We start from the raw sequence: 27,210 nt of genomic DNA, 5'->3' as shown, positions 1-27,210 counted from the left end.
CAAAGAAACAGTAATGACTGCAGTTATTTGCACAATACACAAGACACATTCTTATGAATACATGATTAATTTACAACAAAATTACAGTAAGATGTTTACTGATTTCTATTTACATAATTTCACAAAGCATTTGTTGTTTTTCATATAATTATGGTACTATTATAATGTGTAGAAAGGGTGATTTACTAAAAATTTCTTAAGCTGATGTTTCAGTTTAATTGTAAGAAAAGTCACGACTGCATTAGGCAGTGTATTAGCTAATTTTATACCTGTGTACTGAGGCCCCTTTTCATAAACTGCTGTTCTTTGGCTGCTGATGTAAAATCTTTCTTTATTTCTAGTATTGTACTGGTGGAAATCCGAATAAGTGTTTCGGTGCAGCCTTTTCACAAGGAATATGGCTTTTAGGATGCATGTGTTTATAACAGTTAACACCCCCTGTTTTTGGAAACAAGTTGCAACAAGATTCCCTATATTTTGCTCCACAGATTATTGTCACACCCCTTTTTTTTTTTTTGAAGAATGAGTAGCTTATCTAGATTAACTTTGGTTGTTGCCCCCCACATTTCAGTACCGTATTTCAAGTGAGAGGAGAAAAGAGCATGGTATGCAGTCTTTAGGACTACAGTGTCTTTACAAAACTTGCTAATAGTACTGATTGCAAAAATATTTTTTGACAACTTATTTGCTAGGGAGGCAATAAATGTGTCCCATTTTAGGTTGCTTTGGATTGTTAGACCAAGAAATTTTACACTAGACTCTTTCTTTACCAATTCTTTGCCAAGTTAAAATTTAATTTCATTGTTCAAAATTCCTTTGTTAAACTCAATCAAACATGTTTTATTGGTGCTTACATTTAAGTGGCTTTCATTACTAAACTGAACAATTTCTTTTGTCACATTATTACACTCAGCCTCTAGTTCATTAAATGATACCTTTTTACACACAACAGACATGTCATCGGCATAAAGAACAATTTTGAAATTTATAGTACAGTATTTAATATCATTTACATAGATCAAGAACAGAAGGGGGCCCAACACAGAGACCTGGGGAAAGCCATATTTTATGTAAGTGATCTCTGATTTGTAGACACCACTTTCCATTTTAAGCAGAACAAACTGTTTTCCATTGCTCATATAACACTTTATTAGGTCATAAGCAACGCCTCTAATTCCCATGTTCCATAGCTTGTTTAATAGGATGTCAACATTTACACAATCAAAGGCTTTTTCCAGGTCTAGGTATACACCTGTCACATGTTCCTTGCTTTTGATACCCCCCTAATACCTCTTCAATTAGTTGAGCAGCTGCAGGTTAACTTGTCATAATTTGATAGTGGTGAGTACATGGAATAATCTTTGGATACTGTTGCCATGAATCAGACACTTTATTTATATCAATGCAATTAGTACATACACAATACTAAGAGAACACATGCATCCAGAGCACATGAGAGAAGACAACAGTTGGAACAGAAAGACAAAGACAATCATTTTTCTCATTGTTTCTAATACGATTTGGCTGTCAATGTTGATTTTGGCCATCAGTGCCACCACTGGCTAAGAAAACAATAAGTGTAAATGTCAACATTTTCCATCAGTACCATCAATAACTGAATTTATTCACAATCATGATTTACACCTGTTATGCAATCCGCATATGACAGCTCACTGTGAAATGTGTAAATACACATTGTTCCTTTTTAGAGTACTCTGTCCTCATGTGAATTACGCATTGATGAACTTCATAAGAAGCTGTCTCTTGAGAATGGCAAAATGGCAGAAATTACAATTCAGATAGAAAATTTAGTCATTTCAAAAATATTGTAGGACTGTTTATACAACCAACTAGGCCTAAGCACAAAGAGAAACTCAGTGAGGAGAGTACTGCAAATGTTAGAATAAGGAATGTTTCTCATAAAAGTATAATTAAAAATAATGTAAGTATATTTCATCAAAATATTGGGAGTTTAAAGAATAAAATAGATGAGCTTTTGGTTTGTTTAGAAGGTTTAGAAGCTGAGGATGAAATAGATATACTATGACTGTCTGAGCATCACATTGTTACTGATATGGATAAGGTAAATGTAAGTGGATATGCGCTCTCTGCACATGTAATTAGGAAAAATATGGAGAAAGGAGGAGTTGCCATATGTGTCAAAAGTTATCTTTGTGCAAAAACTATAGAAACAAAAAAGTTTTGTGTAGAGAAACATATAGAAGCATGTGCCTGTGAGCTTAAATTAAATAAAGGCACTGTATATAGGTCCCCATTGGGAAATTTTCATCTATTTCTGAAAAATTTGGACTCCTTGTTGTGCTATCTGTGAGACATGGGGAAGCAAATTATTATTTGTGGTGACTTCAATGTAGATTCTCTGAAAGAGGGTAATAGGAAAAATGACCTTAAAGTATTACTCGGTTCTTTCAATTTGACACCCGTTATTGATTTTCCTATTCGGGTGGTAAAGGATAGCAGCTCACTGATAGATAAGTTCTTTATAGACCAAGATAAGTTTAACCAGATAAATGCTCAGCCTGTTGAGAATGGTCTTTCTGATCATGGTGCACCGCTAGTTACAATATATGACATAGCTCCATTCAGCAATACTAAACAGTCCTCCAAAGTACTACGTTCAGTCAACGATTCAACAATTACAAATTTCAGGGAAAGCCTACAGCAGTTAGACTGGGATGAGGTGTACCATGAAGCTGATGCCAATTTAAAATATAATTTATTTCATGACACTTTTGTAAATGCATTTGAAAACTGCTTTCCCAAGAAAATAGTTAAATATACTCGTAAGAAACCATGTAACAAACCATGGCTTACTAAGGGTATAAAAATATCTTGTAACAGGAAAAGGGAAATGTATCTAACACCAAGAAAGAGTAGTGACCAAGAAACTATCAAACATTATAAAAACTACTGTGCTATATAAAGAAAAGTTATTAAAAATCCAGAAGTATGTGTATTATGTCTGAAATCAACAACTCTGATAAAAAAATTAAAACAATTTTGAATATTATTAAAAGAGAAACAGGTCAACCAAGACAGTATTAGCATGAAATTGAATGAAAACTTTACGAACAAAAAGTCAGAAGTTGAAAATGTATTTAATAATCATTTTCTAAATGTTGTGGATATAGTAGGATCCAGGTGTCCATTAGAAGATGCTAGGCTGTTAATGGAAGAGGCCATACCTATGCAATTTTATAGAATTGAAATCTCACCCACTTCTCCCACTGAAATTAGGAAAATAATAAACTTGCTAAAAGCAAAAACTCACATGGAATTGATGGCATTTCGAGCAAAATACTGAAAGCTTGTTCTCAACATATAAGTACGATTCTCAGCCACCTGTGTAATAGCTCTCTGGAACAGGGCACTTTCCCTGGTATCTGAAATATGCTATTGTTATACCTTTGCATAAAAAAGAGGATAGATATGATGTCAACAATTACCATCCAATCTCCCTTCTAACAGCTTTATTCAAAATTTTTGAGAAAGTAATGTATTCAAGAGTAGCTTCACATATCTGTAAAAATGAAGTACTAACAAAATGTCAGTTTGGTTTCCAGAAAGGTTTTCCAACAGAAAATGCCATATATGCTTTAACCAATCAAATTTTGAATGATCTGAATAACCAAACACCACCCATTGGGATTTTTTGTGATCCCTCAAAGGCTTTTGATTGTGTAAATCATGATATTCTGCTAGACAAGCTCAAGTATTGTGGCATGAGTGGGACAGTGCACAAATGGTTTAATTCGTACCTAACTGGAAGAAAGCAGAAAGTTGAAATAAGCAGTTCTCATAATATCCAAAGATCAGCGCATTCCTCGAACTGAGGAACTATCAAGAATGGGGTTCCACAAGGGTCAGTCTTGGGCCCTTTGTTGTTCTTAATATATATTTATGACTTGCCATTCTATATTGATGAAGAGGCAAAGTTAGTTCTCTTTGCTGATGATACAAGTATAGTAATCACACCTGACAAACAAGAATTAACTGAGGAAATTGTCAATAATGTCTTTCAGAAAATTACTAAGTGGTTCCTTGTAAACAGACTCTCACTGAATTTTGATAAGACACAGTACATACAGTTCCGTACAGTAAATGGTATGTCGCCATTAATAAATATAGACCTTAATCAGAAGCATATAGCAAAAGTAGAATATTCAAAATTTTTAGGTGTGTCCATTGATGAGAGATTAAATTGGAAGGAACACATTGATGACCTGCTGAAACGTTTGAGTTCTGCTACTTATGTAATAAGGGTCATTGCAAATTTTGGTGATAAACATCCTAGTAAATTAGCTTACAACGCCTATTTTCACTCATTTCTTGCATATGGCATCATATTTTGGGGTAAATCATCACTGAGGAATAAAGTATTTATTGAACAAAAGTGTGTAATCAGAATAATAGTTGGAGTCCACCCAAGATCATCCTGCAGACATTTATTTAAGGATCTAGGGATATTTACAGTAGCTTCTCAGTATATATACTCTCTTATGAAATTTGTTATTAACAACCAAACTCAATTCAAAAGTAATAGCAGTGTGCATAACTACAATACTAGGAGAAAGGATGATCTTCACTTTTCAAGATTAAATCGAACTTTGGCACAGAAAGGGGTGAATTATACTGCCACTAAAGTCTTTGCTCACTTACCAAATAGTATCAAAAATCTGACAGATAACCAACAAGTATTTAAAAAGAAATTAAAATAATTTCTGAATGACAACTCCTTCTACTCCATAGAGGAGTTTTTAGATATAAATTAAGAAAAGAAAGAAACAAAAAACAAACAAAAAATTTAAAAAAAGTTGTTGTATTAACTTAATTATGTTGTTAAATTAACTTAATTATGTCATGTATTGGAAAATTTGAGTCGTTCCACATCATTACGAAATATTGTATTCATGATCCATGGAACTAGTAGTAATCTAATCTAATCTAATCAATCAAATAATATGGCCTAATAGTAAATGGATATTTAGTTGACGTCCTTTCTTTGCCTATATGTGGACTATTTAACTACAGGAATAGAAATTTTAAATTCTGAAGATTATAAATTAGAAACTTCCTACAGTATAAGCATATGGAGAAAGGAGGATATGTCATGCATGTGAAAAATAATCACAAATGCGAAATGATAGATGTGAAACAATGGAAAATGTTGGATGGAATAACTACAATGTTACAAAAAAGATAGATAGCTACTCACCATATAGAGGAGACACTGAGCTGCAGACAGTCACAACGAAAATACTGCTAAATATATGAACTTTCGACCAGATGGCAAGCACTCACATATATGACCAGTGTCTCTGGCAACTGAGGACAATACAACAACTATAAGTCATGTGTTAGAAAAGCAATTAGAATAGTAATGGTCTCACAATAGACATCTTTGGAAAGAATCTGCAAGCCATCAGCAGGATAGAGCTGATGGATAGAGTTGTATGAGGCAGTAAATGTAAATCCTAAATTTAATGCTTTGCTATAACAAAATGGATTAAAGTATCAAGAAAGATGTACATTTTATGTAAAATGTTTTTCTTTAATGAGAAGAGTTATTTAAAAAATTAAAAGTATGCCTCTCATTTCAGAGTTTAATAATTTTGAAAATAAAATCAAAAGAGTATGGAACATAGTTAGAAGCCATTTTTAGGAGTGTTTGTCAGGGAACAAAATGATTCAGTAATTAAAGATAATGGCCAAATGATTCATGACACCAAACATATAGGAAGCCTCCGTATAGGTCATTTTGTAAGTGTAAGTAAGTAATTCAGTACAGACAGTTCAAACCACCCAAAGATGTAAACAACTATCTATGAGGAGCACTTATAAGATGGAGTGGATCCAACAGCCAATCAGTTCCAGTCATTCCACCAGAAAGGAGGTACACGGCTCTTGTTGTCTGTAGTTCAACCATGCCTAGACAGTCAATACTGAAGTTTGATCACATCTGCATTGTTACTTTGTGCCAGGAAGGGTCGGCTCTCAACAAGGGAAGTGTCCAGGTATCTTGGAGTGAACCACATGTACAGGTTCTTAAATTCTTGGAACTGAGGTCATGTACAGATTTTTTTGGTGTGTGTAATTGAAGTTCCATTTTCATAACACTGTAACAAAAGAACCACTGTCCATAATGATGTTAAATTTTAAGAGAATATTTTCAAAGAAGGTTTAAGTGTTATGAAAACAAAACAAAAATTAAAATTTTTCCCTTTAGATAGTGCTGTAAGCATCATAACATAAATGGGTTTGCCTACAAATGACATATGAATAACAATACAATTACTATGGTGTGTGTTGTACATTAAAACAACCACACTGTGCAATGTGCATGTATACACAAGTTTGGCATTCAACATTTTTGGCGCTGTTAGCTAGGTAGGCCCATCCACCACAGTAGGGTTGTAACACATCAGATGGGAAAAAAATCAGTCTTTAATTCTCCTGAGGCTGAAAACCACATTAAAAGTAACACTGAAATCAGCCTTTAACTGTCCTGAGACCAAAAAACGCAAAAATTAAGAATGAAATTGATTTTTAATTGTCGTGACACTGGTACAATACATGTTTAATATGTTGTCCAACATTTTCTGCCACAAGTTGAAACTGAGACAAAGCGTGTTCCATGACAGATCCGAGTATGTCAAGGGTCATATTAAGAATGTGTTGTACAGTGAATGCCTGCAGTTCAGATATGTTTGTAACTGGAGCACTGAACACAGCATCTTGCAGATAACCCCACAAGCAGAAGTCAACTGGATTAAGGTTAGGTGATGGAGGCCCAGGATGTAGGGAAATGATGGCTGATAATTCTAGCATTTCCAAAATGCCTCTGCAGCATCTGCTTCACTGGCTGTCTAATGTGCAGAAGAGTATCATCTTGCACAAAAATGATCCTAGCCACACATTCACAGTACTGAAGCGTCTAGATGAGATTTGTATGCAAAAGAGTCTCATAGCATTTGCCAGTGATGATACAGGTAACAGAATCCACAGGACCCATCTCCTTGAAAAAATACTGCCCAATTACAAACAGGGTTGTCAACCCACACCACACAATTATCTTCACAGAATAAAGCAACAACAGTTGATGTGCAAGTGGATTTTCCATTGGCCGTACTTTATTCTGCAGTTATGGGTATTGACATGTCCTTGGAGATCAAAATGGGCTTCATCTCTCAATAAAATGTTCCATTGCCATTCATAGTCTGCTTCCATGCAAGCAAGACACTTTAGAACAGACGTCTGTGTTACTGGCAGGTTAGCATGCAGCAATTCCTGAACATGAGAAATTTTGCTTGGATATCAATGCAGGATGTTTTGTAGAATTTTATGCACTTTTCTCACAGGCATATCCAAAGTTGGGGTAATTCCCCATGCAAAGCATGTTTGCACACTTCCACTAAAAAACCTCCTGTAATGCTGTCATCACATCTCCTACTAATGTTCGATCACCTGTTTTCCATGCTCTGGCACATTGCACTTTAAAGGAACCTATCTTCCAAATTTTAATATCAGTTTCTCCAGGCCTTTGGCAAACAATGGAGCAATGTCTTTTTCTGTATCCATGTGTAGACTTTCTGCAGAGTTGCTAGCACACAGGCACCATTCTATTAAAAGAGCCTTACCAGCAGTGTATGAGCCTACATTGAGACAGTCATGCTGACTGTCTCTGACACAATCTGAGGCACAGATGCATATGGCTTGTCTTTATTTTCCATATTCTATCACTTACAGTGTCAGCTAGTTGTAAAACATTTTTGATAACATTTCCCCCTTCTTTGATAATATTCCATTCAAATTTGATGTCATTCAAAGCAGTGGTTCATTTTTTACAGCATTTTGAAACCGGAACTCTACTTATAATCAACCTTTATATAATGACTTTTTGAGGTATTATAAGACATGGAGAAAAAGTTCTCTTTGTTGATAACAGTAACATTACCATCATTGATGAAACACCAGAACTTCTATTAGAGAAAGCAAATGGAATCTTGGATAATATTTATGACTATAAACCATCTTCACTGAAACACTTGTTGGTCAATAATTTGCTGCTCTTAGATTCATAGTTTTCACTTATGTTACAGTATAAACACTCCATGTATTTATCACTTACACATCTCATGTAAACAAACGCTCTTATTACAGCTCTAAATGTTTTGAAGAGAGTTCTGGAACATCCAGTAACACTTAATATGACAAATAACTTTCAAGTATTTTAACCTAGAGGTATATGAAGTAATTCAAACCAGTTTCATCTTATTTTTATATTAACAACCTATATACCCAAATGCAGATAAATCACAATTATTGAGGAAATAACAGTGCAATAATTTGTATTTTTAGTTCATGTTTCTTATTCATTGATATTAAATAAATAACTTTCAGATATATATGTTCTTGATTAATGCTAATGAATTTCTTTGCTTTACAGATACCAGATAAATTTGATGAGAAATATATATATGATAAGTATCCAGCACTCTATCAAGAAACCATGAATTCAGTACTGAATCAAGAAGTTGGACGTTTCAATACTTTGTTAAATACCATTAAAAATAGTCTTCATACACTTCTAGATTGTGTTAATGGTTTATCATCCCTTACTTCTACATTTGAAGATGTCATCCTTTCCTTGGTGGAGAATCGAGTTCCTTCTCTCTGGATTAAAGCATCATATCCCAGTGTGAAACTACTAGGTAGCTACATCTCAGATCTGCAAAAACGTGTAATTTTTTTTAAAGTAAGTAATCATTACTCAGCAGATTATTAAGTTATTTATGTTAGGGAAATTTTCATGATGATATTGGTTTTTGTTCATTGTTGCCATTCATATTAATGACATTCAACACTAAGAGGGTAAAAATTTATATGCACTATTTGTCCTCATACTTTGAGAAATTTAGTCTTGGAGCACCACCACTACATATTAATTACATAGCTCTTAATTATATCTGGCTCCATATTTCTCTGTTATGTCCCTGTTTCGTTTTGAATGGTGTCTGTTTGTAATTACTGAACTAACATATTTTAAATCCGTTTAATAGCAGTTCCACTGTTCTTACATTGAAGTTTGTATGGATATTCTTTGCACACAGAACATGTCAGGAAGACTTATCATACTGAACTGATTGTCTATTGTCACACAAAAATGAATGAGTTGGAGGGAGGCAACAGCAAGTGTGCGGTACCAACCAGTGGTGAAATGTGCTGCTGAGTACAATATGTTCAAATTCAAATGCTGGTACACAACCCATGCCATCTAGATCCTTACCTCCAGCACCAGCTTTCCTGAATTACATTGATAGAAGTTATCCTTGCAACCAGGGCCATTTCTAACACTAGGCAAGATTAGGGAGCAAAATTTTAGGTTTGGCAAAGGGTGGAAAAAATTAATTTCAGACAGAGATAAAATTGAGCAAATGAGGACAAAAAACGAAAAAGATGAAAAATTAAAACATTGACTGTTTACAAAAGCATATGCAGCACTTTCTTCATAAGTGCTTACTTACTCTAATGAAAGTAAACACACTGCCTCTACCTATTTGTCGGCTGCTGCAGGCAAATGACGACAGTAGTAGTTTATCGTTCCCAGGAACCTAAAGAGCTCTTTGTATGTGGTAGGGAGTGGCATGTATAAGACTGATTGCGCCTTAGGTTCAGGGGTGTGTATTCCGGCGGCCGAAACTGTGTACCACAAGAATTGTACAGATTGTTGGCGCAGTTGCAGTTTGTCATTGCTGCTCTCCATTCCATTTGATGAGGGAGTGTCCTTTACTATCATCATGTAGCATTCATGATCTTGTGCAGATTTGCTGCAGATCAGTATATCATTGAGATATACTAAATAGAAGTCAAACTGGAGTAAGAGAGAGTCAAAAATGCGTTGCCACATCTGGGTGGCGTTTTTTAATCCAAGTAGCATGAACTGGTACTCACACAACACGAAAGAGGTGCTAATCACCATTTTCGAAATGTCTTTGGGTACAACTGGGATTTGGTGATAAGCGTGTTTGCAATCCAGTACGCTGGAAATTGTAGCACTCACGAGTAGGTGAGTGAAGTTGGAATTGTTTCAAATAGGATATTTGAACAGCACAGTTCTAGCGTTCAAGCATCTGTAGTCGCCACACATACGAAAGGAACCATCCTGTTTAGGAGTGATGTGTATGGGTGACAACCAGTTATTATAGGAGGGATGTAAAATTCCCGCCTCAAGAAGTTCCTATATTTTCTGGCGAGCCGAGCGTAACTTGAGTGGGTTAAGGCAACGAGCCTTGTGACGAATAGATGGGCCCTCAGATGTGATGATGTGGTGAACAGTTCCGTTCATGACGTTGGAAACTGAATGTTCGACGACTGTGCACGGACAGGGTGTGGTGTCGGTTGATTTATTGGGGGTGCATGGCTTGGAAGCAGCGTAGTTGTCTGCTCAAGAGGGGAATGGCAGCGAAAAAGTCACATTTTTCTTATGTTCAGCTAGTGCGAATGGAATATGAGAGTACTGAGCATGAGGCGGGCACGAGTGGTGTGCATAGATGCTGACTATTGTCTGTAGTGTGCGAGAGAGCTACGCTCGGTGGTGGCGACGCTGCTGGCATACATGGAGCTGTGGAGCAAGCCTTGCGAGGAGGTTCGAGAGAGGGGAAATGTTTGTCAACACACTGGGCAGGCACGCACGTGGCGGCAAGGGCGTGGTCAGAGCTCAGACAGCTGGATTGTCATGAGGCATGCGTGTGTCAGTTTGTGAAACAAGTGAGAAATGGGACACACTTGATGGTTGTGGGGAGGCGGTGGTAACACTGTGTGGCTGCGACTGGAGTCTCATGAGATAGGTATGGTGTTGCTAACCTATGTGCTGTTGTCAGCAGAGCTGTCATGTTCAGCAGATGCAGGCTCGGGTGTTGGCACTGCTGAATGGTATGAATAGATGTAGGTTGTGATTGCATAAGCTCGTCCTGTTGGGTGCAATGCTATATTGCAAAACGGCATTCTCACAGCGGAGGGCACATGTCTTGGCACTTGCTGCCAGGACGTGATTCACAGTTGCACAAGACCTGCTCGCATGGGCCACTCACTGATGCACTAAACAGTTAATGGCGTTTACACTCAGAGCAGGTGGTAGAGCACAGTCACATGGGATGTGAGAGTTAGAGATGTGGTGAAACAGAGAACCTTGAATGATGTTTAGAGATGATAAGAAGTCAATTCCCAGGATTGGTTCTGTGATGTCCGCCACATGGAAAATCCAGGGGAGGGAGATTCCTTTAGAGAGACAGAGTTGAAGCTCAACAGAGCCACAGGTCTTGAGTACTGATGAGTTCACGGCTCACAGGAGAGAGCGTGTGCATGTGAAGAGGTGTGTGACCATCAAGTTAGGTATGATTGAGACATCAGACACAGTGTCCACAAAGAAGTTGCAGCTCAAAGAACAGTCTTTGACCTAAAGGCAGCCATTCGACGGGACAGAAGCACGGATGGAATGTAGCGTGGGTTGCACATATCGGATGATTGGCTTTTCGGATGTTTGCATAGGGGGACGGCACTTCCTTGTGTAGTCGCCAAATATAGTGTGGTACCGACAGCGAGGGTACGTTGGAAGAGGAGGTGGTCGATCGTCCTCTATGTGTTCAGGTTTGTACCGCAGGGTAGTAGGTGCAGGTGCAATATACAGCGGCTGAGTGCCAGGTGGTGCTGCAATCTGGGAGGCCGAGCGCAGCCTGCCGCTGTCTGCAGCTGGGAGAGGTACCAATGCAGGAGTGCCAACCTGTGGCGTGATCTCCTGCTGGTAGCACTGGTGTGTGAGTGACTAAACCTGGTCAACCATCTGCATATATAAACTGATGGATTCCAGGGCGTGGGGGAGGAGATGAACCTGGAGATCTGCAGGCAGGTTTGATAACCACACCGACCACAGGGTTTCGTCGGGCATTATCTGCTCGAGAGGCACAGCTGGCACCAAAGCTCAGACGGGGTGCAGGCACTGAGATGTTCCTTGTGCAGTATTCGCAGAATAACCTCTTGTGGGGAAAGTGAAAGGTGATCGATGATAGTCTGTTTTGCGAAATCATACTTTGAAGTTAGCAGCGGCATTAGAAGTAGGTTTCAGATCAGGTCTGTGTGGCCTCGCATTTGAGTCATGAGGCACAGGAATTCTGAATCGTCGTCAGTGATGCGGTACAGTTCAGACAACTTCTCTAATAGTGCAAACCACATTGCTGGGTTGTCCTCAGATAGTGGGGGGAGGGTCGGTAAGCGGCCTGGTGGTGGCAACAAGGTGCAGCTCGTTCCATATGTGAGTCCCTTGTATTACTCCTATGACATGGATGCTGGGCTGGCGCAGTTGACGCAAACGGCACTGTGTAAGGTGCAAGCAAGCAGTCTGTCGGAGCAGATGAGAATGACACCAAAGCACTAGGAAATGAGGCTCTAGAACTGCAACATTCACAGTGCAGAAGTCCGACATGGAAGGCATGGCTTGCACCATGTGAAAGGTGAGTGTGTGAACGGCTGCAGATGAATGCTCCCTCATTACACCCTATCTCAGTAACAAGAAACCAATCATAAGCTACAATGATCAAAAGCCACACTTTCTGAATTTTACTAGAGGCTACTACCCAAGGACTAGCATTTGGGACACTACTGTACATATCTGTAAATGACATGCCCAGCAATATATCACGCAAATCTGTCCTTTATGCAGATGATGCAACTTTAAATAATTCTGGTTAGGACATAAATGAACTGAAGGAGCAGAGTAAAGATTCCCTTAGGTTATCCAGTTTTTGGTCTGAAGCCAATGAGTTAGCTATCAAATATGAAAAGATTGTAAAAATTCCTTTCATTTTTTCCAGTGCTGGTGTTGAGTCCATGATAACAGTAAACTACTGGAGCATCCAAGGAAATGTTCCAGAATTGTTGCTAGGAACAGAAAGCTTGTTGTAACTGGAAAGGAACAGCAGCGAAATCCTAAGTTCAGATTGGAATATTTATCATCAGAATAGGTTGTAACCAGTGGTACTGGCATATTTGCTGCAGTAAAGAATTACATAATATCTAGCAAGGTTAACATGGATTCTAAAAGTGAATTAGTCTGGGTGGAGTTAAGCATCAAAGGTCAGTCAGAAATGGCAATCAGATGCTTTTATAGACTGTCTCAGTCAGGACCTCTAGTGATAGAACACTTCAGAGAGAACTTGTATAATGCCATTAATACATTTCCTCATCAAGATGTTAGAATAGGGGATGGCTTCAACTTGCCAGGTATAGATTGAGAGTCTCATGCTATCAAAACTAGTGCCAGAGACATGGATTTGTCTGACATTGTTGTGAATGAACAGTCTGAAAATTACTTTGAGGAGATAATTTACTCATTAAACATAGAATACATAAAATATAAATCCCAACACCATAGTAATTACTAAAGAACACAAATACATGTCATATTGTCCAATACAAAGATAAATCTAGTTTTTATCCAATCTAACTAAAAGGCTGTCGTATTCGCCACCGCACATCACTCGGAGCGGCTTGCTACAACATGTTCGGCACACAGCGAGTACCGCTGGCGCCACACACGATGTCGACAACTGGCGCAAGTGAACTCGTCGTCGCGGGGTTAGGGGAAGCGTACATACTACTATCGACACGGATTACCCTGGCGGAGCTGTCCTTGCCACCAGAGTGAGCAACTGTATAAAGGTGCCATCTACCAACACTCTGATTGGCCAGACCTGCGGATTTAAGCGAGCTCCCTGAACCCGTTTAACCAGTTCAATCTTCGCCGATGACAGTGTTACTACCCGGCTGCTGGATTCACGACGACCGAACCGTACTGTGGCCACCCTGGCTGGAAACTTGAGACGCGTCGCTATCGACTGGTTGGCAGTGGTTTGGAGTTGTATTCTCTACTTGATACTCTGTTTTCTCCTTGGCGCTACCGTAAGCGAAGTGTTGTATAGTCGAACTTAAGTTTTGTTTTGAGTGACAGAAGGTCAAATAAATTTGGTTATCACGGAATATTTGTTGTGTTATAGTGCGGACATAACAAAGCCTAAGAGAGTTTGGTCGATCATAATACGGCCCCTCCTTTCAATCATCATATGAATGTCAAAATGGTAGATAGCTGATCATGTAATAGAAAAACAACTATAATTGCTTAGTACTGGAAAGGTATCAGAACCAGATGAGATACCTGTAATATTCTACAAACATTATCCAAAAGAATTGGCTACCCTTCTGGCAGCAATTTAGCATAGTTTGCTGGAGCAATGAAGAGTGCATAGTTACTAGAAAAAGCACATGTTATTCCTGTTTGCATAAAGGGTCATAGGACAGATGCACATAACTATAGGCATATATCCTCAATCTATTATAGAATTATGTAACATATTTTATATTCAAGAATTATAAAATTTTTGGAGAATGAAAATCTCCTCTACAAAAATTGTCATGGATTTGGCAAATACAGATCTTGCAAATCTGAGTTCACTCTGTTTCTCCATGAGATCCATAGTGCTGTAGTCAGTGGCACTTGGGGTGATGTCATGTTCCTTGACTTCAGGAAGGCATTTGATGCCACCCCACTCTGTTGTTTATTGAAATAAAAAAAGAGTTCACCATGTATAAGACCAGATTTGCCATTGAATTCAAGAGTTCCTTACAGACAGAACTCAACATGCCACTCTTAATGAAATAAAATTGACAGATGCAAAGATAGTTTCCAGAGTACTCCAAGGAAGTGTGACAGTACTGTTACTGTTTACAATGTACAGAACTGATCTAGCAGATAGTGTTGGAAGCTCCTCAAGACTGTTCATAGATGATATGGTTGTCTGTAAGAAATCAGAAATGCCAGAAGCCAGTATCAGTTCACAGCAAGACCTGCAGATGATACATTAATGGCGCAGGCTCTGACAATGACCCTAAACATAAATAAGTGTAACATATTGTGCATATGCAGAAAAAGAAATCCACTAATGTACAACTGATTGTGCATACACAGGAAAACAAATCCACTTATATACAAATGGACTTTTGATGACAAATTTCTAGAAGCAGTATTACCATAAAATACTTATGAGTAACTATCTGGAGCAACCTTCAGTAGAATGATCACATACAACAAATTAGTTATTGGGAGCTCCAACGTTAGGCGGGTGATGGAGCCCCTTAGGGAAATAACGGAAAGGTCGGGAAAGAAGGCCAGTGTTCACTCTGTCTGCTTGCTGGGGGGTCTCATCCGAGATGTGGAGGAGGCCCTACCGGCAGCGACAGAGAGCACTGGGTGCACCCGACTGCAAATTGTTGCTCATGTCGGCACCAATGACTCCTGCCGTCTGGGTTCAGAGGTCATCCTCAGTTCGTACAGGCGGTTGGCGGAATTGGTGAAGGCGGAAAGCCTCGCTCGCGGGTGGAGTCTGAGCTAACTATTTGTAGTATCGTTCCCAGATCGCGGTCCTCTGGTTTGGAGCCGAGTGGAAGGCTTAAACCAGAGGCTCAGACGATTCTGCGTAGAGCTGGGGTGCAAATTTCTCGACCTCCGCTATCGGGTGGAGAAACGTAGGGTCCCCCTGAATAGGTCAGGCGTGTACTACACGCCGGAAGCGGCTACAAGGGTAGCGGAGTACCTGTGGAGAGCACATGGGGGTTTTTTAGGTTAGAGAATTCCCTCCCTAGGCCCGACAAGACGCCTCCTGAGACGCGGCGACGTAGGAGTAGGCAAAATGCAACAGGGAATAACAATATTAACGTGCTAATAGTAAACTGCAGGAGCGTCTATAGAAAGGTCCCAGAACTGCTCTCATTAATAAACGGTCATAACGCCCATATAGTACTAGGGACAGAAAGTTGGCTGAAACCAGACGTAAACAGTAATGAAATCCTAAACTCAGATTGGAATGTATACCGCAGAGACAGGCTGAACAGTGAAGGGGGAGGCGTGTTCATAGCGATAATAAGTGCAATAGTATCGAAGGAAATTGACGGACATCCGAAATGTGAAATGATTTGGGTGAAGGTCACGGTTAAAGCAGGCTCAGACATGGTAATTGGATGTCTCTATAGGCCCCCGGGCTCAGGAGCTGTTGTCGCTGAGCACCTGAAGAATAATTTGGAAACTATTTCGAGTAGATTTCCCCACCACGTTAGAGTTCTGGGTGGAGATTTTAATTTGCCAAATATAGACTGGGAGACTCAAACATTCATAACAGGTGGCAGGGACAAAGAATTCAGTGAAAGTGCTTTATCTGCAAACTACCTTGAGCAGTTAAACAGAGAACCGACTCGTGATGATAACATATTAGACCTTCTGGTGACAAACAGACCCGAACTATTTGAAACAGTTAATGCAGAACAGGGAATCAGCGATCATAAAGCGGTTACTGCATCGATGATTTCTACCGTAAATAGGAGTATTAAAAAAGATAGGAAGATTTTTCTGTTTAGCAAAAGTGACAAAAAGCAGATTACAGAGTACCTGACGGCTCAACACAAAAGTTTTGTCTCAAGTACAGATAGTGTTGAGGATCAGTGGATCAGTGGATCAGTTCAAAACCATCGTACAATATGCGTTAGATGAGTATGTGCCAAGCAAGATCGTAAGAGATGGAAAAGAGCCACCGTGGTACAACAACCGAGTTAGAAAACTGATGTGGAAGCAAAGGGAACTTCACAGCAAACATAAACATAGCCAAAGCCTTGCAGACAAACAAAAATTACGCGAAGCGAAATGTAGTGTGAGGAGGGCTATGCGAGAGGCGTTCAGTGAATTCGAAAGTAAAGTTCTATGTACTAGCTTGGCAGAAAATCCTGAGAAATTTTGGTCTTGCGTCAAAGCGGTAGGTGGATCAAAACAAAATGTCCAGACACTCTGTGACCAAAATGGTACTGAAACAGAGGATGACAGACTAAAGGTCGAAATACTAAATGTCTTCTTCCAAAGCTGTTTCACAGATGAAGACTGCACTGTAGTTCCTTCTCTAGATTGTCGCACAGATGACAAAATGGTAGATATCGAAATAGACGACAGAGGGATAGAGAAACAATTAAAATCGCACAAAAGAGGAAAGGCCGCTGGACCTGATGGGATACCAGTTTGATTTTACACAAAGTACGCGAAGGAACTTGCCCCCCTTCTTGCAGCGGTGTACCGTAGGTCTCTAGAAGAGCGAAGCGTTCCAAAGGATTGGAAAAGGGCACAGGTCATCCCCGTTTTCAAGAAGGGACGTCGAACAGATGTGCAGAACTGTAGACCTATATCTCTAACGTCGATCAGTTGTAGAATTTTAGAACACGTATTATGTTCGAGTTTAATGACTTTTCTGGAGACTAGAAATCTACTCTGTAGGAATCAGCATGGGTTCGAAAGAGACGGTCGTGTGAAACCCAGCTCGCGCTATTCGTCCATGAGACTCAGAGGGCCATAGACACGGGTTCCCAGGTAGATGCCGTGTTTCTTGACTTCCGCAAGGCGTTTGACACAGTTCCCCACAGTCGTTTAATGAACAAAGTAAGAGCATACGGACTATCAGACCAAATGTGTGATTCGATTGAGGAGTTCCTAGATAACAGAACGCAGCATGTCATTCTCAATGGAGAGAAGTCTTCCGAAGTAAGAGTGATTTCAGGTGTGCCGCAGGGGAGTGTCATAGGACCGTTGCTATTCACAATATACATAAATGACCTTGTGGATGACATCGGAAGGTCACTGAGGCTTTTTGCAGATGATGCTGTGGTGTATCGAAAGGTTGTAACAATGGAAAATTGTACTGAAATGCACGAGGATTTGCAGCGAATTGACGCATGATACAGGGAATGGCAATTGAACCTCAATGTAGACAAGTGTAATGTGCTGCGAATACATAGAAAGATAGATCCCTTATTATTTAGCTACAATATAGCAGGTCAGCAACTGGAAGCAGTTAATTCTATAAATTATCTGGGAGTATCCATTAGGAGTGATTTAAAATGGAATGATCATATAAAGTTGATCGTCGGTAAAGCAGATGCCAGACTGATATTCATTGGAAGAATCCTAAGGAAATGCAATCCGAAAACAAAGGAAGTAGGTTACAGTACGCTTGTTCGCCAACTGCTTGAATACTGCTCAGCAGTGTGGGATCTGTACCAGATAGGGTTGATAGAAGAGATAGAGAAGATCCAACGAAGACCACCGCGCTTCGTTACAGGATCATTTAGTAATCGCGAAAGCGTTACAGAGATGATAGATAAACTACAGTGGAAGACTCTGCAGGAGAGACGCTCAGTAGCTCGGTACGGGCTTTTGTTAAAGTTTCGAGAACATACCTTCACTGAAGAGTCAAGCAATATATTGCTCCCTCCTACGTATATCTCGCGAGGAGACCATGAGGATAAAATCAGAGAGATTAGAGCCCACACAGAAGCATACCGACAATCCTTCTTTCCACAAACAATACGAGACTAGAATAGAAGGGAGAACCGATTGAGGTGCTCAGGGTATCCTACGCCACACACCGTCAGGTGGCTTGCGGAGTATAGATGTAGATGTAGATGTAGATAGTGAGAGGAACAAATGCCAAACTGAGATTCATAGGAAGAATCTTAAAGAAATGTAACTCATCCACAAAAGAAGTGCCTTACAAAGCACTTATCTGATGGATTCTTGGGTATTGCTCATCAGTCTTGGAACCTTACCTGGTAGTACTGATAGGTGAGATAGAGGAGATACAATAAAGAATGACACCTTTTGTCACAGGACCAAATTTGTTGTAGTCTTTAATTAGATTCAATACATTTAGCTTAACTACATTCCATGTCAATGCTGAAGGGTTGTAACAGTTCTTTGTACACATTTTCGTAGCATTTTGTCATGAAACAATAATTATTAACAACTACTTTTATAGCTTATCTACCTAATGTGATTATGCTTTCAACATATCATTATCCTGTATTACATGTCTCATTGTAAAATCCCTTATTTTCCACAATATGATAGGTCACCTCCCCCCATGAGCCATGGACCTTGCCATTGGTGGGGAGGCTTGCATGCCTCAGCGATACAGATGGCCGTACCGTAGGTGCAACCACAACGGAGGGGTATATGTTGAAAGGTCAGACAAATGTGTGGTTCCTGAAGAGGGGCAGCAGCCTTTTCAGTAGTTGCAGGGGCAACAGTCTGGATGATTGACTGATCTGGCCTTGTAACAATAACCAAAACAGCCTTGCTGTGCTGGTACTGCGAACGGCTGAAAGCAAGGGGAAACTACAGCCGTAATTTTTCCCGAGGGCATGCAGCTTTACTGTATGATTAAATGATGATGGCATCCTCTTGGGTAAAATATTCCGGAGGTAAAATAGTCCCCCATTCGGATCTCCGGGCGGGGACTACTCAAGAGGATGTCATTATCAAGAGAAAGAAAACAGGCGTTCTACGGGTCGGAGCGTGGAATGTCAGATCCCTTAAACGGGCAGGTAGGTTAGAAAATTTAAAAAGGGAAATGGATAGGTTAAAGTTAGATATAGTGGGAATTAGTGAAGTTCGGTGGCAGGAGGAACAAGACTTCTGGTCAGGTGACTACAGGGTTATAAACACAAAATCAAATAGGGGTAACACAGGAGTAGGTTTAATAATGAATAGGAAAATACGAATGCGGGTAAGCTACTACAAACAACATAGTGAACGCATTATTGTGGCCAAGATAGATACGAAGCCCACACCTACTACAGCAGTACAAGTTTATATGCCAACTAGCTCTGCAGATGATGAATAAATTTATTAAATGTATGATGAGACAAAAGATATTATTCAGGTAGTGAAGGGAGATGAACATTTAATAGTCATGGGTGACTGGAATTCGAGAGTAGGGAAAGGGAGAGAAGGAAAATAGTGGGTGAATATGAATTGGGGGAGAGAAATGAAAGAGGAAGCCGTCTGGTAGAATTTTGCACAGAGCATAACTAAATCATAGCTAACACTTGGTTCAAGAATCATAAAAGAAGGTTGTATACATGGAAGAATCCTGGAGATACTAGAAGGTATCAGATAGATTACATGATCGTAAGACAGAGATTTAGGAATCAGGTTTTAATTTGTAAGACATTTCCAGGGGCAGATGTGGACACTGACCACAATCTATTGGTTATGAACTGTAGACTAAAACTGAAGAAACTGCAAAAAGGTGGGAATTTAAGGAGATGGGACCTCGATAAACTGACTAAACCAGAGGAGGTACAGAGTTTCAGGGAGAGCATAAGGGAACAATTGACAGGAATGGGGGAAAGAAATACAGTAGAATAAGAATGCGTAGACCTGAGGGATGAAGTAGTGAAGGCAGCAGAGGATCAAGTAGGTAAAAAGACGAGGGCTAGTGGAAATCTTTGGGTAACAGAAGAAATATTGAATTTAATTGATGAAAGGAGAAAATACAAAAACTCAGTAAATGAAGCAGGCAAAAAGGAACACAAACGTCTCAAAAATGAGATCAACAGGAAGTGCAAAATGGCTAAGCAGGGATGGCTAGAGGACAAATGTAAGGATGTAGAGGGTTATCTCACTAGAGGTAAGATAGATACTGCCTACAGGAATATTAAAGAGACCTTTGGAGAAAAGAGAGCCACTTGTGTGAATATCAAGAGCTCAGATGGAAACCCAGTTCTAAGCAAAGAAGGGAAAGCAGAAAGATGGAAGAAGTATATAGAGGGTCTATACAAGGGTGATGTACTTGAGGACAACATTATGGAAATGGAAGAGGGTGTAGATGAAGATGAAATGGGAGATACAATACTGCGTGAAGAGTTTGACAGAGCACTGAAAGACCTGAGCCGAAACAAGGCCCCGAGAGTAGACAACATTCCATTGGAACTACTGACGGCCTTGGGAGGGCCAGTCCTGACCAAACTCTACTATCTGGTGAGCAAGATGTATGAGACAGACGTAATACCCCCAGACTTCAAGAAGAATGTAATAATTCCAATCCCAAAGAGAGCATGTGTTGACAGATGTGAAAATTACTGAACTATCAGTTTAATAAGTCATGACTGCAAAATACTAAAGCGAATTCTTTACAGACGAGTGGAAAAACTGGTAGAAGCCGACCTCGGCGAAGATCAGTTTGGATTCCGCAGAAATGTTGGAACACGTGAGGCAATACTAACCCTACGACTTATCTTGGAAAATAGATTAAGGAAAGGCAAACCTACATTTCTAGCATTTGTAGACTTAGAGAAACCTTTTGACAATGTTGAATGGAATACTCTCTTTCAAATTCTAAAGGTGGCAGAGGTAAAATACAGGGAGCGAAAGGTTATTTAAAATTTTTACAGAAACCAGATGGCAGTTATAAGAGTCAAGGGGCATGAAAGGGAAGCAGTGGTTGGGAAGGGAGTGAGACAGGGTTGTAGCCTGTCCCCGATGTTATTTAATCTGTATATTGAGCAAGCAATAAAGGAAACAAAAGAAAACTTTGGTGTAGGTATTAAGGCCATGGAAAAGAAATAAAGATGTTGAGGTTTGCCGATGACATTGTAATTCTGTCAGAGACAGCAAAGGACTTGGAAGAGCAGTTGAACGGAATGGACAGTGTCTTGAAAGGAGGATATAAGATGAACATCAACGAAAGCAAAACGAGGATAATGGAATGTAGTCGAATTAAGTCGGGTGATGCTGAGGGAATTAGATTAGGAAATGAGACACTTAAAGTAGTAAAGGAGTTTTGCTATTTGGGGAGCAAAACAACTGATGATGGTCGAAGTAGAGAGGATATAAAATGTACACTGGCAATGGCAAGGAAAGTTTTTATAAAGAAGAGAAATTTGTTAACATCGAGTATAGATTTAAGTGTCAGGAAGTCGTTTCTGAAAGTATTTGTATGGAGTGTAGCCATGTATGGAAGTGAAACATGGACGATAAATAGTATGGGCAAGAAAAGAATAGATGCTTTGGAAATGTGGTCTACAGAAGAATGCTGAAGATTAGATGGGTAGATCACATAACTAATGAGGAGATATTGAATAGAATTGGGGAGAAGAGGATTTTGTGGCACAACTTGACAAGAAGAAGGGACTGGTTGGTAGGACATGTTCTGAGGCATCAAGGGATCACCAATTTAGCATTGGAGGTCAGCGTGGAGGGTAAAAATCGTAGAGGGAGACCAAGAGATGAAAACACTAAGCAGATTCAGAAGAATGTAGGTTGCAGTAAGTATTGGGAGATGAAGCAGCTTGCACAGGATAGAGTAGCAGGTAGAGCTGCATCAAACCAGCCTCAGGACTGAAAACAACAACAACAACATGATAGGTCAGATGGAAAGAAGGGTCTATGAATGGACCCTGGAGGCACTTTCTTGTTGCTGCCATCATTTAAAGCTCATACGTACACAGCCACTCTCTCTCCCAATGCTACATCCTAGTTGCTGCTAGTAGTGATGACAGTTGGACCAGCTGAACACAGATAAGTTAGAAAAGTGAAGTAATAGCAGGTGGTGTGGGACGCGGTAAGGAGAGACATAAAAGTGTAGATACACGCTATACAGCTGCTGGCACCTTTGCAAATAGGCAGGGGGCATAACAGGTGAATGTTGTGATATATAGCTAGAAGATAGCACAGGTAGAGGATCCAAACTGAAAGCTAAAAGAAAGGATGACAGTTGTCTATGGTAGACTGTGGGTAATCATTCACCCCTATGTGCCTATCTGCTGCTCAAAATTCCCTCTATTCGGTCACCGGTCATGTAGCTTCATATAGGTATTTTTTTCCACTCTGAGTTTCTTAATATTGTACAATGTTACACGTATTTGGAAGCTTGTGGAAGTTGTACTTAAAAAGAGACTTTCACACTTAATCAACAAAAATTTACAGTACTTTTACAGTACAATGTCTAATCCAAAAACTTTGTTTCACTGGTGTTACAGGACTGGTGTGAAAAAGGAATACCATCATCTTTTTGGTTACCAGGATTCTTCTTCACTCAAGCCTTTCTTAGTGCAATTAAGTTAAATTATGCCAGAAAACATGGCATTCACATTTGCATGTTGGACTTTGACTTTGAAGTTCTTTCAGTTTATTCTGTGAATGAGGCTCCAGATGATGGTGTCTATACATATGGATTGTTTTTGGATGGTGCTCGTTGGGATTGTATCAGGTGATTACTTTGTTAAATCAGTACTCCATATTTGGTATTTGATGATATTTTGTGTATTCACAATGAAATTGCTAGGTAGCAGCACCATAGGCAGGTGGTTAAGACTACTTAGATTTCTGACAGTGTTTTATTGCATGTAACACTCCAGCATGTCATTTAGTATTGCAATGTACTGCTGGCCATTAAAATTGTAATACAATTAAGTCAGGAAATAACAAATGTCAAATTGGCATGATGTTTAGCATGTTTGGCTAGGCAGATGATTAACATTTCACTGCAACTGCACTACATAAGCCCATTTACATTCTGTATATGAGAAAAGATTACCCAATGGATTTCTCATTCAGAAATCACATATTATTGTTGGTTGCTTGTAAGAAGATTGTATTATGCATTGTGTAAATAGGAAAAATGATTACCAGCACATGCCAGAGCTCAGCAACAGTAGGAAAGTCCATCAAGAATGTGGTTCATTTCACAATATTGGTACTCACATTTATCAGATTCTGTGACAGTCATGCAAACATGGAATAGATGAGTTCAGGAGAGCCATACTGAATGCAATGCAGGTTCTCAATGGCTCCATGTGACTGGTACCTGAGAATGTGGACAGATTGTTCACTCAGCTGTGCATGAATGTACAGCCATGTCTCATAACTTGAGTCAGGAAATGGACTTGTTTACAGCAAGACAAGTATCATCATTGACAGTGCAGTGACCTCTGGAGCTCTGTGGACTGTCAGCATGGTAACCATTGTTGTGGCTTCTCCCGACATGGCAGCAGAGAGACAACACTGGATACAGCAAAGACACCACTCTTCCAAATAGATGTTATGGTGTCACTCCTGTGTTTCCAGTGCAGTAATTGGGCGCACAAGCTCAGATGCACCTCTTTTTGCTGCCACATCGAGTGTAGCTGCTATAACAGTCACTGTGATACAATCCATGGTGCCCAGTGGATACTCATCTTGCTGCAAACCGTCTTGTTTCCTGACTCAAGATGTGTGACATGGCAATGTGATACTGCATTGTTGACCAATCAGTATGTCTCTCCTATCAAACATTAGTAATGCATGGCCATTAAAACCCTGTGTAATACTGGATATGGTCCTCCTGGAACCACTGATTCTACATGTGCACGAAAATCATAGGATTCTGGCCGGCATAAGCACCAATGTCAATGAATGACCAGTTGTAGTCTCTCTCAGAGCCATTTGAACCGTTTGATGCCGGTAGGCTGAGGATTACAAGACAGTTGGTCAGTACTATTGGGCATTCCAAGGCCTGTTTGGACAGAGTTTAGTTTCAATTTCATGTTCCTATTGCTATAGTTCCCATAAATCACTTTACTTCTGTATTCAACTTAAACAGTTATTCTCTCATTAACACAAATTCAAATATTGGGATTCATGCAGTCCAAACATCCATAACGTTTCACAGTTTAGATCAATTTCTGCTTCTTAATTCAATTTCACAACATCAGTCTCCACTGAAGTGCCACAGAAACTGGTATAGGCATGTGTATTCAAATACAGTGATGTATAAAAAGGCAGAATATGGCGTTGCAGTCAGTAACACTTATATACGACAACAAGTGTCTGGCACAGTTGTTAAATTGGCTACTGCTACTACAATGGCAGGCTATAAAGATTTAAGTGAGTTTGACTTTGGCGTTATATTTGGTGCAGCACACAGCATCTCTGGGGTAACGATGAAGTGAGGATTTTCCTGTACAGCCATTTCGTCTGGTATAACATCAAATCTCTGATGTTGCTGTGGCTGGAAAAACACCCTGCAAGAATGGGAGCAATAACAACTGAAGAGAATCATTCAATGTGACAGAATTGCAACCATCCACAAATTGCTGCAGATTTCAATGCTGGGCCATCAACAAATGTCAGCTTGTGAACCATTCAATGAAACATCATCGATATGGGCTTTAGGAGATGAAGGCCCACTCATGTACCCTTAATGACTGCATGACACAAAGCTTTATGCCTTACCCGGGCCCACCAACACCGAAATTGGACTGTTGATGACTGGAAACATGTTACCTGGTTGTATGACTCTCATTTCAAATTATATCAAGCGGATGGACATGTGTGGGTATGGAGACAACCTCATGAATCCATGGATCCTGCATGTCAGCAGGGGACTGCTCAAGCTGGTGGAGGCTCTGTAATGGTGTGGGTCACATGCAGTTGGAGTGATATGCGGCACATAACATATCTAGATATGACTCTGACAGGTGACACATATGTAAGCATCCTGTCTGATCACCTGCATCCATTCATGTCCATTGTGCATTCCAACAGACTTGGGCAATTCCAGCAGGACAATGTGGCAGCTCACATGTCCAGAATTACTAGAGAGTGGCTCCAGGAACACTTCTGAATTTGAACACTTCTTCTGGCCACCAAACTCCCCAGACATTAACATTGTAGAGAATATCAGGGATGCCTTACAACATGCTGTTCAGAAGAGATCTCCAGCCCCTCGCTCTCATATGGATTAATGGACAGCCCTGCAGGATTCATGCTGTCAGTTCCCTCCAGCAATACTTCAGACATTAGCCAAGTCCCTGTTATGTCATGTTGCAGCACTTCTACATGCTCGTGGGGGCCCTACACGATATTACGCAGGTGTACCGGTTTCTGTGGCCCTTCAGTGTATTAATCCCTTAGTGTTACCTTGATAGTTTTGACAGCTCCTTCATTTAAATAAATCTCACTGCTGTGGTCCATGCATTTCTCATGACCTCACAGTTTTGACTCTTGTGTCAGACCCTTTTGTACAACTGCCCACTCCAGACTACTTACTCACCTACAGTCAGTAATTTAATCTTATGAATCTAAAGGCATAGAACATTTCTGCAGACCAATGTTTCTCAAAAACATTCTGAAATTTTTTAAAATAAAGACAAAATGAATTAAACTTTAAAAGAAATATTATGAACTATGTTAAAATTGCTTATGCCAGCTCTCATTTGTGTAATATTAACTCATATGTAACATTCTATTCTTTTATTCTTCTAAAATGTTAATCATTGAGTCAAAATAGAAGTATTGTTTTTAAGTGTATCAATGAAATTGTTGGTAAATATGTATAGTGTGTACAACTGCATGTTTGTATGAAAGAAAATAAGGAAAAGATAGTGTACTACTCACTGTAAAGATGACACATTGAGATGCAGACATATCTAATGAAGAAATAGAAACACATTTAGCTTGTGGCTTTCAGAAAAGGAAATGCACACGCATTCATTCACACAAACAAGCACATCTCACACACATGTGACTGCCATCTCCGGCAGCACTGACCAGAATGCTGCTGTCACGTAGAATGGAAACAGCAGCCTGGAGGGGCAGGGAAGGGGAATGGATGGCAGAGTATGGGTGGAGGGAGATAAGAGTGCTGTCTGGTAGATTGTGCACAAACTAGATTGCCAACAGGTACAGTATAATGACGTTGCAGGCAGAGAGGGGAAAGGGAGGGGAGAGGAAACAGATGGTAAAAAAGGAGAGGAGTAGGAGAGGGGGAAGATGGGCAGGTGCATTGGCTGCGATTGGTACACAATGAGGGTGAGAGGACGAGAATAGGGAGGAGATGATAGGACAGAGGGGGAAGATGTTGTGTGGAGGGTGTAGAGATAGTAGGTTACCAAAGGCTGAAGGCCAGGATAATTTCAGGAGTGGAGAATGTGTTGTAAGGATAGCTCCCATATGTGCAGTTCACAAAAGCTGGTGGTGTAGCAGAGAATGCAGATGGCCCAGGTTGTGAAGTAGCCATTGAACCCATGCATTTTATGTTCAGCTACATGTTGTACCACAGATTGGCTTGTGATGACTTCGTGTGTTACTATTCTCTATAGTGTTAACCTTCTCAATGTCCATTCTTTCTCTTCTTTCTTATGCTTATTCCCCACCTTGAAAACCACAAGTATTTCTGAGCCACCCTGTGAGAATGATCTAATGCACACACAACACATGGTTACATGACCACATGTATTGTTGACGAAGCATATGAGGCTCCAAATTCTTAAAATTATAATTATTGC

The 27,210-nt window shown here is 39.9% G+C and overlaps 1 protein-coding gene across 1 annotated transcript in view; it reads left to right on the top strand.

Annotated features, from left to right (window-relative positions):
* The window catches only part of LOC126298331 (dynein axonemal heavy chain 7-like), a 1,150,327-nt gene that overhangs the window by 1,102,473 nt on the left and 20,644 nt on the right, over positions 1–27,210 (top strand). The window contains exons 56-57 of the mRNA XM_049989626.1: positions 8,468–8,776; positions 22,924–23,153. Of these exons, the coding sequence (XP_049845583.1) occupies positions 8,468–8,776; positions 22,924–23,153 (539 nt within the window). The remainder of the gene's footprint in view (positions 1–8,467; positions 8,777–22,923; positions 23,154–27,210) is intronic.

The sequence above is a fragment of the Schistocerca gregaria genome, chromosome X (assembly GCF_023897955.1).
Source record: "Schistocerca gregaria isolate iqSchGreg1 chromosome X, iqSchGreg1.2, whole genome shotgun sequence".
NCBI lineage: Eukaryota > Metazoa > Arthropoda > Insecta > Orthoptera > Acrididae > Schistocerca > Schistocerca gregaria.
The sequence above is the reverse complement of the archived record's forward strand: the minus strand, read 5'-3'. Positions and strand labels throughout refer to the sequence as shown.